Below are 17,696 nucleotides of genomic sequence, written 5' to 3'. Positions count from 1 at the left end.
GTCATACCGTCATGTCAGTACAACATATGTCTAACTGTTGTAGTTATGCCGCAATAAGTGTTCTTTTATTTAAAAAAATGAAACAACGTCATATATCGTTGAAATTTTTGTTAAAGACCCGAGCGGAGCCGGAGCGGGCCGCTAATAGTATAATAAAGTAATAAGTAAGTTAGTTAATAATTAATATTCAAAATCAGTCAAAATTTAATAAGGTAATTTGAGTTCAGGAAAATTTATTCACAATGGCGACCTTGCGCGAAGGCTCATTATAGTGGTGCCAAGAATTTCCTTTCCACAAATCTGGCCTTTTTCGTGGAATTTGCTCTCTCAAACGCCGCATAACGCTCAGATAATATGCTTTATTTACCGTTTGATCTTCCGGCAAGAATTCCAAATTAACAACACCACGATAGTCAAAGAAAACAGTCAACATGTCTTTGACATTTGCGTATTTTTTTGGGTTCGGTTCAGTTGGAATTTCAATACCACTTCGAAGATTCATTACTAGTTTGCGTGTCAAACTCATAAATCTACATCTCGTTACCAATAACAATGCTTTCAATGTATGTGGTGCTGCACCTGACTTGTTATAGTATGTCATCAGCAACTCTTATGCGATTCAAGCTTTGGAGATAATTCACGTATTCTGGGACTAACCAACCGAGCGGCAACATGTTTCGTACCCAACTGATTATTTAAAAATGGTACAGATCAACTCATGAGACTCAGAAAATTTGGCGGTAATCTCTCTCAAGCTTGAATGAGGATCTTCAGTTACTATTTCCTTCACTTTTACGATTTTAGCTTCAGTTGCACTAGGTCATCAACCAGAGCGAGGCAAGTCTTCCATCATATCTCGACCACTTTTTAACGCTTTATACCACTCATCGTATTTTTGATAAATTTGATTCACCGTAAGCCTTCTGTAACATTTTCAGTGTAACTCCGAATACAAAATTCCATTGATAATTCAAAATTTAAGACAAACTTGTTGTTCGATGTGTTTTTAGAAAATTTGTTATACGCACTAGATATAATATACCTAACTCAATAAGTTGCAATTCGAACTCTGCGCCAAAATAGAAAACACTTTTGCTAATCTAACAACAACAATAAACAACAAAAAGTTGTGTTTGGAACCATAAACAAATCATCCATTCACGATACTTTTTGACTGAATGAATGTTAGCGCTTTGCTCGATGTTAATTAGATTCGAGTTTAAATTTTTTAGAGTTTGCACTTATATATTTATTTGTAGCTAGCTGACCCGGCAGACTTCATAGCGCCTCAATCGATAACTAAAAGACCTAAACTTTTGTATAAAATAAACTTAAAACAAACAAAAGGAATCCGTCCGACCGGGGACACATCAAAGGAAAATCAAAATAGTTATTTTTATTAAATTCCGAGCATTTTCATATTTATCAACCTTTTAAACCTTCTCTGGACTTCCACAAGTAATCCAAGACCAAAATTAGCCAAATCGGTCCAACCGTTCTCGAGTTTTAGCGAGACTAACGAACAGCAATTCATTTTTATAGATATAGATTTATCTTTAAGCCTAACTGTGTATATTGTCGCAAATAGAACTTGTGGCACGTGTATTTAATTGAACCAGACATCTAACACCACCTCACATACGTACCTATCAATCTTCTGTTAACTACTACCGTAGATTACATCAAATAATTAATTAAAACGAAAATTACACGAGACTATAATACTTATAGTCATAATTACTTTGTCTAGTTTTCGGGTAGCAATGAGAGCTGAAATGTATTTACCGTTTTTTCAAAAAATGTTAACGATACCAATAAATAATAAATAAAAGCTGTATGCTCGTATTCAAATCAAATCAATTCAATTTAAAAAAATTATTCAACATAAATTAAAGTACATACTTGTTGAACGTCAAAAAAACTACCGCCAATTCACAAGAACTAGCCTCCGTCCTGAGAAGAATTGGCAAGAAACTCAGCGGGCATGTCTTTTTTTTTTACATATGAATTTATTATTTATTTAATTTTTAATATTAGATTTTTTTAAATTATGATTTTTTTACAATGAGTATTATAACGTAACAATTACTACAATATTGAAATGCCTGAAGCGATTAACGTTCTTGTCTTGAGCAATCTAGCTCCTCTGCCTATATAAGATCGTCTTAATTCATAATTGTCTAATGAAATACGCACTTAACAAATATTCACGATTGACTTCCACGGTGAAGGAATAACATCGTGTAATAAAAATTAAAGCCGCAAAATTGTAATTTGCGTAAACTGGTGGTAGGACCTCTTGTGAGTCCGCACGGGTAGATACCACCACCGCTCCTATTTCTGCCGTAAAGCAGTAATGCGTTTCGGTTTGAAGGGTAGGCTAACCGTTGTAACTATATCGACACCTTAGAACTTATACTTCAAGATGGGTGGCGCATTTACGTTGTAGATGCCTAGGGGTCCAGTAACCATTTAAGACCAGGTGTGTTGTGAGCTCCTCCACCCAACTAAGCAAAAAAAAACCAAATAATTAATATTAATTTAGTTCATTCAATAGTATGAAGGTTTTCATTCATAAATATTTATAAAGCAGTACAGTTACAAGTGTGACTTTTTCTCGATTTCATTTTTGTTACAAGATATTATTATTCCTTTATCGTCATTCGTGAACCGTGTCGTTATGGAGAATTCGTATTTGCCTGCGAAATCAGAATTCCGGAACTCTGCATTAATTGGAATATACTTGACATAGGGCGTTTTACTAATTAGGCAAGAACCCTTTATACTTTATTAGAAATACATTTTCGAAACTAAATACCCTCTGAATATAATTGTAACAAGCTAACCCAATTCTAATTAATCCGTAATATCAAATTGTTTTACATACAGAGTATTTAATTTCATTTTTCCACCCAAAATTGGTTTCTGTTTTATTTACATTTATTTTTAATTTTTTTATTTATTGCTTAGATGGGTGGACGAGCTCACAGCCCACCTGGTGCTAAGTGGTTACTGGAGCCCATATACATCTACAACGTAAATACGTTAATATTGAGATATAAGTTCTAAGGTTATATAATTACAACGGCTACCCCACCCTACAAACCGAAACGCATTACTGCTTCTCGGCAGAAATAGGCAGGGCGGTGGTACCTACCCGTGCGGACTCACAAGAGCGCCTACCATCACCAATTTACTACTGGAAGGGCGTACTGTAAATTCTCTTGGGAAGTTCCACAATCTTAGCCACTCCTTTATATTCTACTCCTCTCGGCTGCAATTATGCAGCGAAGCATACAAGTTTTCTAAGTTTTTTCAAATAATTTACCCGTTATAGTCCACTTTGAGCTGGATCTAAAGAGTGTTCAAGTCTATAAGCGACACAGACTAACATTAAATTTCATTAGTCAGATAATATGCCAAAAAACACCTTTTATACTCCATTACCGTTCGCTTAAGATTACAAAGTTTTGTTGTTAAAGGATACGACGGTCCGTCATTATCAAGATCGTTCAAAGCGTGACCTCATTAGTACTTGTACGTACGTAACTCAAGAGGCTCCCTTACAATTGCAAACGTAGAACAAAGGGCAGGACCGCCCTATACCGCTAATCCTGACCGGCTTGTCAGATTAATCTGGGTCATTCTGGGTCGCCCGATAGGTGCTTTATATCTAGACGAATAAATAATGTATTTGATTGTTTAGTCATTTTTGTACGTTGTAGTAGAGGCTCTTTATGTATACACATTTTTACTGGTGGTAAGATCTCTTGTGAGTCGGGTAAGTACCACCGCCCTGCCTGTTTCTGCCCTGAAGCATTAATGCGTTTCGGTTTGAAGTGTGGGGCAGCCGGTGTAACTATACTTGAGACCTTAGAACTTATATCTCAAGGGGAGTGGCGCATTTACGTCGTAGATATCTATGGGCTCCAGTAACCACTTAACACCAGGTGGGCTGTGAGCTCGTTCACCCATCTAAGTAATAAAAATAAAAATAAGCAGATTTGAACGTGTTTAAGTTATTAGAGGAGACCACGACCCTCAGCATTGAGGATTATCGACACAAGGAGAAGGACGCATCCTAATAAAATATATCGCAAACATGTTTATTCCGAATGTATTTCACATTTAGTTATACGATACGAATGGCCGAAGTACCACCTTCTCTTCCCGCGAGTGGACTAACTCTAACTGGTGAATGTAGGGTTGGCCCGGACGGGCAGGTGCTGCCATCGCGATTGTTCCTGCTGCAAGACAATAATGGGCTACTATGAACACTGAATGAATACGAGGTGGGCCGGGAGCTCATCTTTACATTCAGTAATACTAGAACAATTCTTATAAAGTTAATTCCCACAAGGCTACCTCTGCTTTAGTACAATAAAAAAATCTAGTCAGACTTACTGTCTTGTTTTTAGGAATCAACCCAAGTTTGGTTTTTTTTTTTTTTATTGCCCTTGTAGGCAGACGAGCATACGGCCCACTTGATTCATTTAGCAACATTCACATTTTACTCTTTCATATTTATAATTCTAGGTTGTTTTTTTTTGGAAAGGCTACAGAGCTAAAACTAAAACAGAAGAAATTAAAACTAACCTAAAGTTTTAATTTTGTTCTGTTTGACTTTTAACATTTTAGTTTTCGTGATCGCAGAACTAATCGTTATAATTATTCGAAAGTATTTTTGCTTCTTCGCAGATCGTTTATTATGAAACTTTTATGTACTTGTACTTGTTAACGATAGCAAAGACAATGTGCGTACAGCATTTTTAATTATTATTTTTTTATTGAAAACCCGTTTCGCGGAATAGGCAACATTATAATTAAATATTCATGTTTATTTGTTCTCAAATATCGTCGTGATTGCCTTTATTGAAACAGATACTTTAGCCTACATTTTTATTTACTCTGTGTAAAAGTCAAACGTAAATTTTAGATGAGGACTTTTTGGCGGGACCGCGAGGAGTGAAGTTGTGTGATTTGTTTTATTTTGTCTATTTAGTGTTTCTTTGGGCTTAAATGTATAATGGTTTATTGTGTGTAATGGTGTATGGTGGTTTATTAACTGTTTAATATCTGTGAAAGTGCACAAATGTGGGAAAATGAAACAAAGCCGCTGGACGTAACTTCTCGGGATCCTCCAAAAAGTCCACTGAAAAAATCTTAGTAAATGACCACCATTTTACTGAGATTATATTTCATCCCATATCATCTCATTTCATTTCATTTAATTTCATCCCAGTTGATTAATGTCTCAAATTAATCATCTTCATTTCATTTCACTCCATAATAGTTATCATTTTTCATAAAAATATGATAATAATTTAAAATAAGACATGACTTAAAGGTCTCAGTTAAGAAATAAATTTTAGATTGTCCTGACAACTTCAAAACACTTTCTTAATTATTTCAACTCAAAGAATGAAGGTACATATGACTTGAACACTGTCTTGTGTATCATGACATGTTTTTATTTTTTATTGCTTAGATGGGTGGACGAGCTCACAGCCTACCAGGTGTTAAGTGGTTACTGGAGCCCATAGACATCCACAACGTAAATGCGCCACCCATCTTGAGATATAAGTTCTAAGGTCCCAAGTATAGTTACTGGTGGTAGGACCTCTTGTGAGTCCGCGCGGGTAGGTACCACCACCCTGCCTATTTCTGCCGTGAAGCAATAATGCGTTTCGGTTTGAAGGGTGGGGCAGCCGTTGTAACTATACTGAGATCTTAGAACTTATATCTCAAGGTGGGTGGCGCATTTACATTGTAGATATCTATGGGATCAAGTAACCACTTAACACCAGGTAGGCTGTGAGCTCGACCACCCAGCTAAGCAACAAAAAAAATATAAAAAAAAAACGTTACAACGGCTGCCCCACCCTTCAAACCGAAACGCATTACTGTTTCACGGCAGAAATAGGCAGCCTTAGACCAGTTTCTCGCCACCCACAATTAGCAAACAGTTTTAATTCTAGAGCTATAATAAATTTAAAGCTAGTATTCCCTAAATTTCGTCTTAACAACATTCTTAATATTCAATGCCTTGCTTCCAATTTTAGTTGTAAACATTGACACAAAATAATTGTGTCTAAGCCTTTAAAATAACAAAGAGGAGCTGAATGTTTTGAACGGGAATAGCATTATAATAATTATTATAACTAAACAGCCGTTTATTCACCGAGGATCAAGAGATTCTTTGGAAGTTTTGTGTAAATAGATGAAAATCTCCAAATTATTTCCAAACTAATGCATTCTCTTCAATTCGTTTAAATTAATCTTAGGGAGGCGATGTTAGGGACCGCCATAAGTGACTATTGAAGCTCATAGAGATAATCATACCTCATCATCATCATTATCATCGTCATCATTATCATCATGATTTGTAATATGGATTCAGTCTCAATTGTATAATTTTTGTGCTAGCCTTCAGGCCGGAATTCATGTAGTGAATTAAGATGTTATGTACACACCTTGATGAAGACAACTTGAGTAATCTATCTCATTCTCTCGTAGTTAGATCTTATACACTGATATGTTTATCTCTTTTTAGTGTCGTTCTTTGAGTCTCATTTCCGTTTCGTCGAGTTTATGTCATTTCCGTTTTAACGACCTTCAAACAGGATCGATGCTAATGCAGTTTCCACGTTAAAGAGCGAAAATCTTCGATCTTTGGATTTGAAGCTATTTAAAGTTTAATTGGGTTGGTCATAGCAATGAAACTTCAGCCATGTCCATAATAGGTTTTGTTTCAAAACATTCACAATATCATGTCATAAAAAGTATTCGAACTCCAGCAGAGATATTTCGGGCAACAGGTTTTGGGTTGATAATGGAATCGGTAAAAAACGAACCAAGTTAAAATGTAAATTTAAAAAAATTTAGTTTTCGGAGGTAATATAAGCCGGTTGGGTATCACCGCCCAGTCTATCCTTGCCACACATAATTAATGTAATGAAAGGTAAGACAATACTACAGAAACCTTATTTATTTAGGATTACGTGGACGTAAACCTATATATGAGAAATAATAATAATATTCATGATCAGACGCTTCCTAGATGCGATTACTTTTTTTTTGACAATTCCCTTAGCTTTTTAATTATTGCCTACCTTTAAAATGTATTACTAAATGAAATGTAGGCATGGAAAAATGAGAAATAGATTTAAAAAAAAACTTACATCTTCGCCGATTTTCCCGCGTGAAAAAACTATTTTTCCCTCCGGTATTTTTGGAACTGGCAATTTACACTCGAGTCCTAACCTAAACCACATCGGTAGCCCATTTTTCGGCACCGCCCTAACCGGCTTTGGAACTGAATCGATCACTTTCTTCAAGTCCGTCGGCTTCCTGAGCGTCATTAACGTTATGTCTATATCTGATAAATCATCTAGACAGGTTTCGGATTCCTTTACCGAAGACATTATGTAAATTGAAGGAAATTAAAATAAAGTAAAATGAGAATGCCTTATCTACGAGAGCTGCAAATGTACACTTAAAATTTGACAGTGACATTTCTGATATGATTGTTTTTAGTGCCAGCATTTTCCATTTAAAATTAAACACAAAGGAGTTTACGTGAAAAAGTTTGATTACTAGACTTTTCTTCGATTATTATCAGCGTTAATTTTTTCAAATGGAAATTAATAGAGCAACAGACGATTTTGTAATGAACTTCGGTTTTTTTTTGTAATGAGGAAACACAAAACAAAACATCAAAGGCTGTGGATTCCAGTGTTCCTAATAAACTCCTTTCAGAACGGAGGAAAATTAAAATTCATGAAAAGAAACTTACCTCAGAAACGCGGTTACGGAACTTGGGTCAAGTGGTGTTTAGGCATTAAGGTCTCACGTTTCTTTTGTTAGAAATATATTAATAATATTAATTTGAATACTTAATTGTGAAGCAATTTAATGGCCCCTAGCTGGGAGTTTATTATGTTACAGCGAGTAAAAACATATCGCTATTACCTTTAATCTCAAAATTGAACTCTACTGGAAACCAAAACCGAACAAGGGTATAATATTCATTCAGGAATTTCATTCTCTGAGCATTATACAAGTTTCGAACTTTAATCAGATTATGTATTAAGCTTAAATAAAATCAGCAACGCTCTTATTTATATTAATAATCACTGCAAACTATAAAAAATATAGAGCATTTTAGATATTTCTTAAATATCTAAATGTTTTGAAGGTAATCGGGTATATTTATGTTTTAATATTAACAGGTTGCTCACGTTGTAATTGAAAACAACTTTACAATGTATTTAAAATTATGTCATGACTATTAAAATTGTAATTTGTTCTAATGTATTTACATAACATAAAGGCAGATAATCCATGACCTTTTTTAAAAATAAGAGTTAATTGAATAATTGATCTGATAATTTGACGTTTAAAAGTGCGAACCACGAAATTAAAGGATATAATAATTCGGATCAAAATTATTTTCACTGGATTTTGAATTTTTACTGGTGGTAGGACCTCTTGTGAGTCCGCATGGGTAGGTATCACCACCCTGCTTATTGCTGCCGTGAAGCAGTAATGCGTTTCGGTTTGAAGGGCGGGGCAGCCGTTGTAACTATACTGAGACCTTAGAACTTATATCTCAAGGCGGGTGGCGGTATTTATGTTGTAGATGTCTATGGGCTCCAGTAACCACTTAACACCAGATGGGCTGTGAGCTCGTCCACCCATCCAAGCAATAAAAAAAGTCCTTATGATCATTATGTCGAAAAAAAAATATGCACGGTAGCTCCGATATGTAACTAGAGTATATTTTTTTTAGTGTAGTAGTCGTTGCATCTACAATGAACGAATAATATACACCTCAAATAATATTCAGAGCATATTTAACTCTAACTCATAGTTATTTATATTAATTCCATAAGTTATTGTACTTAAATCGTGTTATATGTATATTCTGTAATCTATAGTCACAGACGTACATTACATTGTTGCCAAAGCTATTTCGTTTTGAAGTACATAGATTAAATAACTCTAACATAAATTATTTAACCATTTAAGCTAATGAATGACTCAGAACTAATATTTTTAACAATCATAATTATCCATATAACATACATAACTATTAAGAAAAATGAGAAAAACTAGAAATCTACTATTTGTAACCAACGTGAGATATTCATACAGGATTAATATCACTCTGTAATCCGGTTATAGCATCATCTGGTATACCGTGTTATATATTTTCTTTCTGGAACATTACGCGATACGTAGCTGCTGAAGTTTCTTTAACGACAATGACAAATTACTCGAAGCGTTGAAAATACAACTCCACTCTCCACTACATTGTATGGAGTAAATTAATAAATTAGGTTTGTAATATTTGTTTCTGGAATGAAACATAGATCTACACAAACTAGAGTTTAATATTAATACTCAGTTTACTCTCAAATTACTCAGTCAAATTACTCAGTTAGACTATATCTACTAGTCCATTCCCTTTATACGTGTTTACCGGGCTTATTAATCCTTAGGCCACGACGACTACAAAACCTTATACTTTTTACAGCATTTCGATCTAAGTGTCTGTTGCTTGCAGAAAAATTATTCAGTTAGACTATATCTATTAGTCTATTTCCTTTATATGAGTATACCGGGCTTTTTAATCTTTAGGCCACGACGACTACAAAACCTTATATTTTTCACAGTATTTCGATCTAAGTGTTTGTTGCTTGCAGGAATCAGATAAACTATATCTACTAGCCTATTTCCTTTATATGAGTATACCGGGCTTTTTACTCTTTAGGCCACGACGCCCACAAAACCTTATACTTTTTACAGAATTTCGAACTAAGTGTCTGTTGCTTGCTGGAAAATTACTTAAATAAACTCGCCTATCTGCATACGTTTATCAATGTACATCTTTTTAAAAATGAGGAATGAACAAAAAAATATTTATATTAAAGAAATCATTCTGGAAACAGATCAATCTTTATTTCTTCCATTATAGTTCCGTTGAATCTTCGAGAGAATATGCTCAGCAGATATTTAAAAAAGAAACTAATTTAAGCTTTACCTAAATTATTATTATTATTATCTATTACATATAAATAAAATTGGAGTGTCTGTTTGTAATATTGAAATTTAAGATAGTAATTTGTTTTTGAATTCAGTTAAGTCCAGTTTTGAGTAACAGCTAAACCATTATCTAGCTAAATTTGAAACGTGATCTGGGAAACTAGCAACGTCTAGAGCGGGGCAGTTGCCATTCCTACCGTTGCTTTATTGTTTTAGAGTTGACAATGACTATTTCGACTGCATCCGTAAGATAATGAATGACCAGTTGTATAATCCGGCAAACATTGTTAATTAGTTTCGTAGAACAATTTTGGTACGAGCCGGTTTCGTTAAAGATATCGCAGACTTCAAAATGGCCTCGATCTTACACATTTCTCTGTTCTCTTGTTAAATGTGCTTTGAATTAAACTATGATGCAAGAGTTTTTAGTTTTGAGTTCGTATAATTATATATTAAATATAGTTGACCCGGCAGACTTTGTAGTGCATCAATCGATAAATAAAAGACCTAAGCTTTTGTATAAAATAAACTTAAAACAAACAAAAGGAATCCGTCCGATGGGGGACACATCAAAGGTAAAACGAAATTGTTATTTTTATTTAATACTACCTACTACTTACTAATTATATACTAATTTATCTACCTTTCAAACCTTCTCTGGACTTCCACAAATAACTCAAGACCAAAATTAGTCAAATCGGTCCAGCCGTTCTCGAGATTTAGCGAGACTAACGAACAACAATTCATTTTTATATATATACCTATAGATAGATAGATAATTGTCTCCCAGACATGAATTAGAGAAGCTCATAATTTTGGATCGCATAGAGGGCAAGCTCGCCGTGGACAGAACACTAGCCAGATGGTCAGATCTAGTAAGAGAAGCACTTGGTGGTAGTCTGTACCATGCGGTCCAAGCCACCCATGATCGAACACTATGGAGGAACGTCACATGTGGTCGTGATCTTGAGCAGTGAGAGAACGATATAGAAGAAATTACAATATATTATGTAGAAATTAGTGGTAGTCATCGATGGTGATGGTGGTCATTCTTGCAAAAATTAATTACTTATAGGCACTGAAAAGTTTTAGATTGGATTAAACAATGTAAGAATTTTGGACAATTCTTGTTCCGTATTCGTAATTTTGAAACACAATAATAATATTATTTGTTGTAATACAAACAGTATTTCAATGGATGACGGGGAGGTGATTTTTTAGCGCTAAAATTTTAACTCATTTGTTTATTTCAGAGCATCTTATTAGTGGTTTCTATTAATGAAATACAATACATTGAAATATGTAGTTTTAAAACGACGTATTATTTTGTATCAGTTATTATTTTTGATATCTATACTGATATATAAATCTACAAGGGTTTTTACGGATGTTCCGTTATAACTACTGAACCATGCGTCCGATTGACTTGAATCGTGGTATCCATGTAGAAAATACATGTACTTAATGGATAGCCTAATATTTATATGAGTGTTGGACTCCCTAATAACCATCATCATAATCGGTTGCTCTTCGCAGAGCAGTCGTGGTCATGTGGAATTCTTGCTTATTAAAGCCTTGACAGATGTTTTCCATAGTTTGCGAACCGCGGCCCGGCGCACACACTCGTTAGGTGGGGTTTCAGTAAGGTCTTTCACCTGATCAGTCCAGTCATGGGGATTCATCCACGAGATCTCTTAACATTGACCCTACCCTGACCACCACGTTTCCCAACCCAACAAGTTTCTCGATAGACTCTTATAATAATAATGACAATAAATAATAATGTTAATTATAAATTCCCAGCGAAGCGGGCGAGTACCTACGGCTAGTTATTTAATAATCGTTACATGAAACGTGGATTAAAAAAAAAAACAATCCATCATCAAATAAATACCATAATTTACATTCACGATTTCGTACAACTGTTAAAACTACAAACAGATCAAAGTCTCATTTGACATTTCACCAAGATCAACAAGGCACCGATTTCAATCAACAAGTCATCAAGTCAATAAAGCGAACACGCCGTTGATTTGAAAAGTCGTCACGAAAACGTATTGCATTTCCAGTATACTAGGATACACGGTGTATAATATCGTGGAAATGCGCAGAGTGGCGGCGCGCCGAATGTATAGTCTACACGAAGTAAGTAATTCACAGACGAGTATTAACCGGCGCGGGACGCTCGCGTGCTACCGTACTAGCTCGCTTCGAGTGTTTACACACCGCGCGTCGCTAGCCGAAGATTTAAATTAATTGCACAACAAAATATTAAATGAAAACAATGTAAATCGAAACGTAAACAACAATAGCTACGGCAGCATTTGTTCTTGTCGTTATATTCTTTTTAAGTTTGTTGAACTTTTTCGCGGCACGCGCACTCTACTGTGACTGTACTTCTTAACGTGACGTCACGGTGCAGCTAACTAGATTAGATACGCTAAGCCGCCTCTGTAAACTGAAGAGAGGTAGGTGAACAGATTCGAAGGATACATGCAAATAATGACAGTTGAAACATTTCATTCATAAAACACACATCGTTTCCAAGGCCTAAGTTAAGTTTTGAAATCGTACGCCGTTTATCTGAGCAGCTGTTGCAATGTGGTTTTCCTATGAGTGTTAATAATAATATTTGTATAACGGATATCGATAAACTTCATTATGGTTTGCAGCTAATAATAATGTTTACTTTGAACGTATTCCAGGTTAAATTAAAAAGTTATGATTTCACAATCACGCGTCATTTTGAAAAGATGACGAGTGATTTGTATTCAAAATTGATTTACAAAAGATTTGATTAATAAATTTGAATACGTCAGAACGTTTGTAATAAATAAATAATACACATAGATACGTTTGAAACTGTAAAAAAATCCGAACACGATCTGAGTACAATGCATAATTTAAAAGATAAGCAATTTGACTCGGATTGTTTCCTGTCGTTGCAGACTCGTTGTGTACGAGCTAATCATTGTTGAATAGTTTACATTTTAACACATTTTAACTTATGCACAACATCGCGATTTTTCCCATTCGTGATTTAGCTATAATATTTTCGATAACAATCTCGGCGTCACCCGTGAAATCTTACTGATGATTTTTTAGGTTCTGCTTACATTGACTGTTATGTACATGTTTCAAATACTTCGCAGTTCGTTTTATTGTGTGCGCACGTGCGCACGATTTCATTCTCTGTATATCGATATCAGTGAATCAAAAATAAAAACGTTGTACACACGTTAAACATTATCTCAGTACATATCACATTGAAACATTGTTCGACCATTGTTGATGTTACCAATAACATTATTATTAGCTTACTCAAACTGTCCTTCTTGAAACGAGGCTTATGGAGAGTATTAAGCGGTAGGCAGCGGCTTTGCTCTGCCCCTGGCATTGCTGAAGTCCATGGGCGACGGTAACCACTAACCATTAGGTGGGCCGTATGCTCGTCTGCCTAACAGGCAATAAAAAAAAACTCGCACAAAAATTAAGAAATAAAGTTGCAGATTTTTTTATATTACATTACTTTTTTACATTTTTTGCTGTCTTGAAAAACTCATTGAAATCGTAGTCTCAATTTCGGATATCATAATAATAGTTCATACTAAATATGAATGCTTCGCTACGAAAGAAAAAATACGGGATGATGATTCACAATACCACAGGTAAATGTTATTTGGCCATTGCTGGCAGACATGCCACTTCATACACACAAGTGAATGTGAAAACGATTTAATCTCGCTTTTTGATGAGAAGCTAAAAATTCTAGTCAAACGAACTACCAGATCTCACGATTAGGGATATGAAACGTAAAAGTCCATAAATATTTTTCACAGAAAAGTAGATTTTACTAATTAGATTGGTACAATATTCAAATATAGACAAATAATTCGAGACATCGGAGACACTAAAAATAGCATAAAAAAGTGAGAGTAGGCCGTAAAAGTAATTAAAGCTATTGGTTACTGGTGGTAGGACCTCTTGTGAGTCCGCACGGGTAGGTACCACCGCCCTGCCTATTTCTGCCGTGAAGCAGTAATGCGTTTCGGTTTGAAGGGTGGGGTAGCCGTTGTAACTATACTGAGACCTTAGAACTTATATCTCAAGGTGGGTGGCGCATTTACGTTGTAGATGTCTATGGGCTCCAGTAACCACTTAACTCCAGGTGGGCTGTGAGCTCGTCCACCCATCTAAGCAATAAAAAAAAAAAAAAAAAAAACCTTAAACCTATAAAACACTCTCCTGTAAAATTAGTAAGTTTTGAGATTATACAGTTTTAATGCGAGAAGACGATATCAAGTTCGGAGGCAGCATTCTCTTTCTCATGTCCACGCCCTGGACTTTGGTAACCATATAAGGAAAGGCATAGAAGTGATCTGTCGGCACATAAAAAAAAAGATCAGCTGCTTCTACATAATATCATAGAATTTTATTCTTCAAAACTTCAATTATATCATGTATTTGTCCGATTCGATCCTATTTTATTTTGTTTAAGCAGCTATTGTGTCTTACGCCAATGAAGAATGTTTTTCTCTGTAATTAAATAACTTATTTCTGACATAAAGAAGATCTATGGTTGGTTAGAATACAAAATATTAATTGTTGATCCATTTTCAAACAATGAAACACTCGCAAAAACCCTTCTTTTCTAGATCGTAATAAAAATATTTATCAATACTAGAGATACCGCAGTAGTCGAAATTCGACTATAATTAATTCGAATTGTAAGTTTGTACACTATTATGATTGTATTTTATACTTCTATAATCACAAATTTCGCCAAGACTACACTATAAAAAATATTAACAAAGACAAACAATATTTAATCTATTCTCAATTTGACAACAGACGTCAAGAACAAAAGTTTGACAATAAATAAATAGTATGCATGCGTGTGTGCGTCAAATACATGGTATGTAGTGTGTGTAATGTTTTCTTTATTGATTTAATGTATCTTTTATGCATTATTTTTAAAAAAAATATTAGTATTGTGCACTTCTCTATATTCTCTATAAGTGTGGAAAATTTCATACTCCTCCGTCCGCGCAATTTTCGTAAAAAGGGATACAAAGTTTTTGCTTCACGTATTAATATATAGATTTCATGAACCGTAAACGCAATTAAAATCAAGAATCGCGACTCAAGGTTGCACTTACTTTATCTCTATAAATAATATTATAGGAAAATGCTAATTTGCTCGCAATTGTAAAAAAATGTGAATACTTTGCGATAAATTTTTGTTTTCATTTCTTAAAAACTTGGCCTATATATGTAAAAAAAGACTGTTATAAAGACATTATAAAGTTTTACTTTAAGTTTATAAACGCGTTTGCAGTGAGATAGCATTGTTCGCTCTCTGAATGGTGGTACAGTTTAATGAAGTCGTCGTGGCCTAACGGATAAGACGTCCGGTGCATTCGTGTTGTTGAGCGATGCACCGGTGTTCGAATCCCGCAGGCGGGTACCAATTTTTCTAATGAAATACGTACTCAACAAATGTTCACGATTGATTTCCACGGTGAAGGAATAACATCGTGTAATAAAAATGAAACCCGCAAAATTATAATTTGCGTAATTACTGGTGGTAGGACCTCTTGTGAGTCCGCCCGGGTAGGTACCACCACCCTGCCTATTTCTGCCGTGAAGCAGTAAAGCGTTTCGGTTTAAAGGGTGGGGCAGCCGTTGTAACTATACTGAGATCTTAGAACTTATATCTCAAGGTGGGTGGCGCATTTACGTTGTAGATGTCCATGGGCTCCAGTAACCACTTAACACTAGGTGGGCTGTGAGCTCTTCCACCCATTTAAGCAATAAAAAAAAATCAAACAGAATCAGGCAGTAAATACCTTGGCGTACATACGATGCTTTTAAATTAATATTACTTCTATTGATACAGTTGCGTTTTTACTACAGTTCGCATTAATTTATTGAAGTGTAATATTACCGAACAAATAACTCGTAACAGAAATATGATGACTATTACTAAATTTATTACAGTAATTTCACTAACACTAAAATAAGTCATGCTTTATTTAAATTTAAATATTTATACGCAGCTGCTTTAGAAGAGTTAGTTATTCACTTTGACTTAATATTTTTGTTCTAGCTCTGTCGAAGACCAACTATATATATTTATTGCTTAGACGGGTGGACGAGCTCACAGCCCACCTGGTGTTAAGTGGTTACTGGAGCCCATAGACATCTACAACGTAAATGCGCCACCCACCTTAAGATATAAGTTCTAAGGTCTCAGTATAGTTACAACGGCTGCCCCACCCTTCAAACCGAAACGCATTACTGCTTCACGGCAGTAATAGGCGAGGTAGTGGTACCTACCCGCGCGGACAGGTCTTACCACCAGTAATAAATATGTATTTTTGGTAACGAAAATATTGTCATTAACGTGAATATGATAAAATCGTTTTTCAGTTTTTCGATTTGTTACCGATTTATAATCTTGTCGCTCTAACGGTCAGTACAACTTAGAGCTGTGAAACAAAGGGATGCGAGTTTCGTCCAGCTTGAAGACGTTACGTCTGAAGATATTATGTCCTTGTTAAATATACAATATGTACTCAACAAATGTTCACGATTGACTTCCACGGTGAAGGAATAACATCGTGTAATAAAAACCAAACCCGCAAAATTATAATTTGCGTAATCACTGGTGGTAGGACCTCTTGTGAGTCCCCACGGGTAGGTACCACCACCCCGCCTATTTCCGCCGTGAAGCAGTAATGCGTTTCGGTTCGAAGGGTGGGGTAGCCGTTGTAACTATACTGAGACCTTATAACTTATATCTCGAGGTGGATGGCGCATTTACGTTGTAGATGTCTATGGGCTCCGGTAACCACTTAACACCAGGTGGGCTGTGAGCTCGTCCATCCATCTAAGCAATAAAAAATATTTAAAAAAATCGCTCCCATAATATTAAATGGGCACATCTCGAAATTATGAGGTTTTGACTTTTTGCGTAATATAGGCTCAATATCAACTGTTCTACCACTTGGCTTTCACAGAAAGAGAAAAAAGCAATTTTTTAATGAATACTGTAATTGTGCCCCTTGGACATCACCCTCTCGCGCGTCCGCCTCTTCCTCCTAGAGAGGCCCAAATCAGTACAGCGCCAATATTTTACGAAGCCGGACTGCTGACACATTGTCCAAATTGAAATTGTCCAATGTGGAGTACATATTATATACTCCTCATTGGAGTTGAATGGCCAAAAATAGACAAAATTGGAATCTTTAGAGGAAGCCTTTGTCGAGAGGCAAGCTTGTCGAGTCTGTGCTTATATAAAGCGTGTGTGATATTATGTAGGGTGATAGTTATTAACAAGACACGACAGTTTGCAACCTGTGTGTATTGTGCGATGACTCGACACAGACTAGAGTGACTAGACTAAACTAAGCCCGCTACAAGCTGTTTTGAAAACCACACCGAACGCCGAACGGAATACTTAATTTTAAATTCGATAAAAAATTAAGTTATTTTTAAGCAATTTACTAATTTAGTAATTATTAAATTAAACAGCAATAAAGGCTTATTTATTTATAGTAAACTAGTGGTCCCCGCAGTAGTCGAAATTCGACTATAATTAATTGAAATTAAAAGTTTAAACATTATTATGGTTCTATTGTCAAACG

General features: G+C 35.3%; 2 protein-coding genes across 4 annotated transcripts in view; one reads left to right on the top strand and one right to left on the bottom strand.

Annotated features, from left to right (window-relative positions):
* The window catches only part of LOC101737829 (uncharacterized), a 48,663-nt gene extending 41,155 nt beyond the window's left edge, over window positions 1–7,508 (bottom strand). Inside the window, exon 1 of the mRNA XM_012693705.4 lies at window positions 7,182–7,508. Coding sequence (XP_012549159.3) covers window positions 7,182–7,424 — 243 coding nt within the window. The 5' untranslated portion in view covers window positions 7,425–7,508. The remainder of the gene's footprint in view (window positions 1–7,181) is intronic.
* A 4,694-nt stretch (window positions 7,509–12,202) lies between these two features.
* The window catches only part of LOC101738757 (solute carrier family 12 member 6), a 419,122-nt gene continuing 413,628 nt past the window's right edge, over window positions 12,203–17,696 (top strand). Inside the window, exon 1 of one of the 3 annotated variants that reach the window (XM_062668776.1) lies at window positions 12,203–12,515. The gene's annotated coding sequence lies outside the window, so the exon portion shown is untranslated. The remainder of the gene's footprint in view (window positions 12,516–17,696) is intronic. The other 2 variants (XM_012693706.4, XM_062668778.1) reach the window with 2 other exon arrangements.

This window comes from Bombyx mori, chromosome 5 (genome assembly GCF_030269925.1).
Source record: "Bombyx mori chromosome 5, ASM3026992v2".
NCBI classification, from domain to species: Eukaryota; Metazoa; Arthropoda; class Insecta; order Lepidoptera; family Bombycidae; genus Bombyx; species Bombyx mori.
Note: the sequence above shows the minus strand (reverse complement) of the source record. Positions and strands in the feature narration are given on the sequence as shown.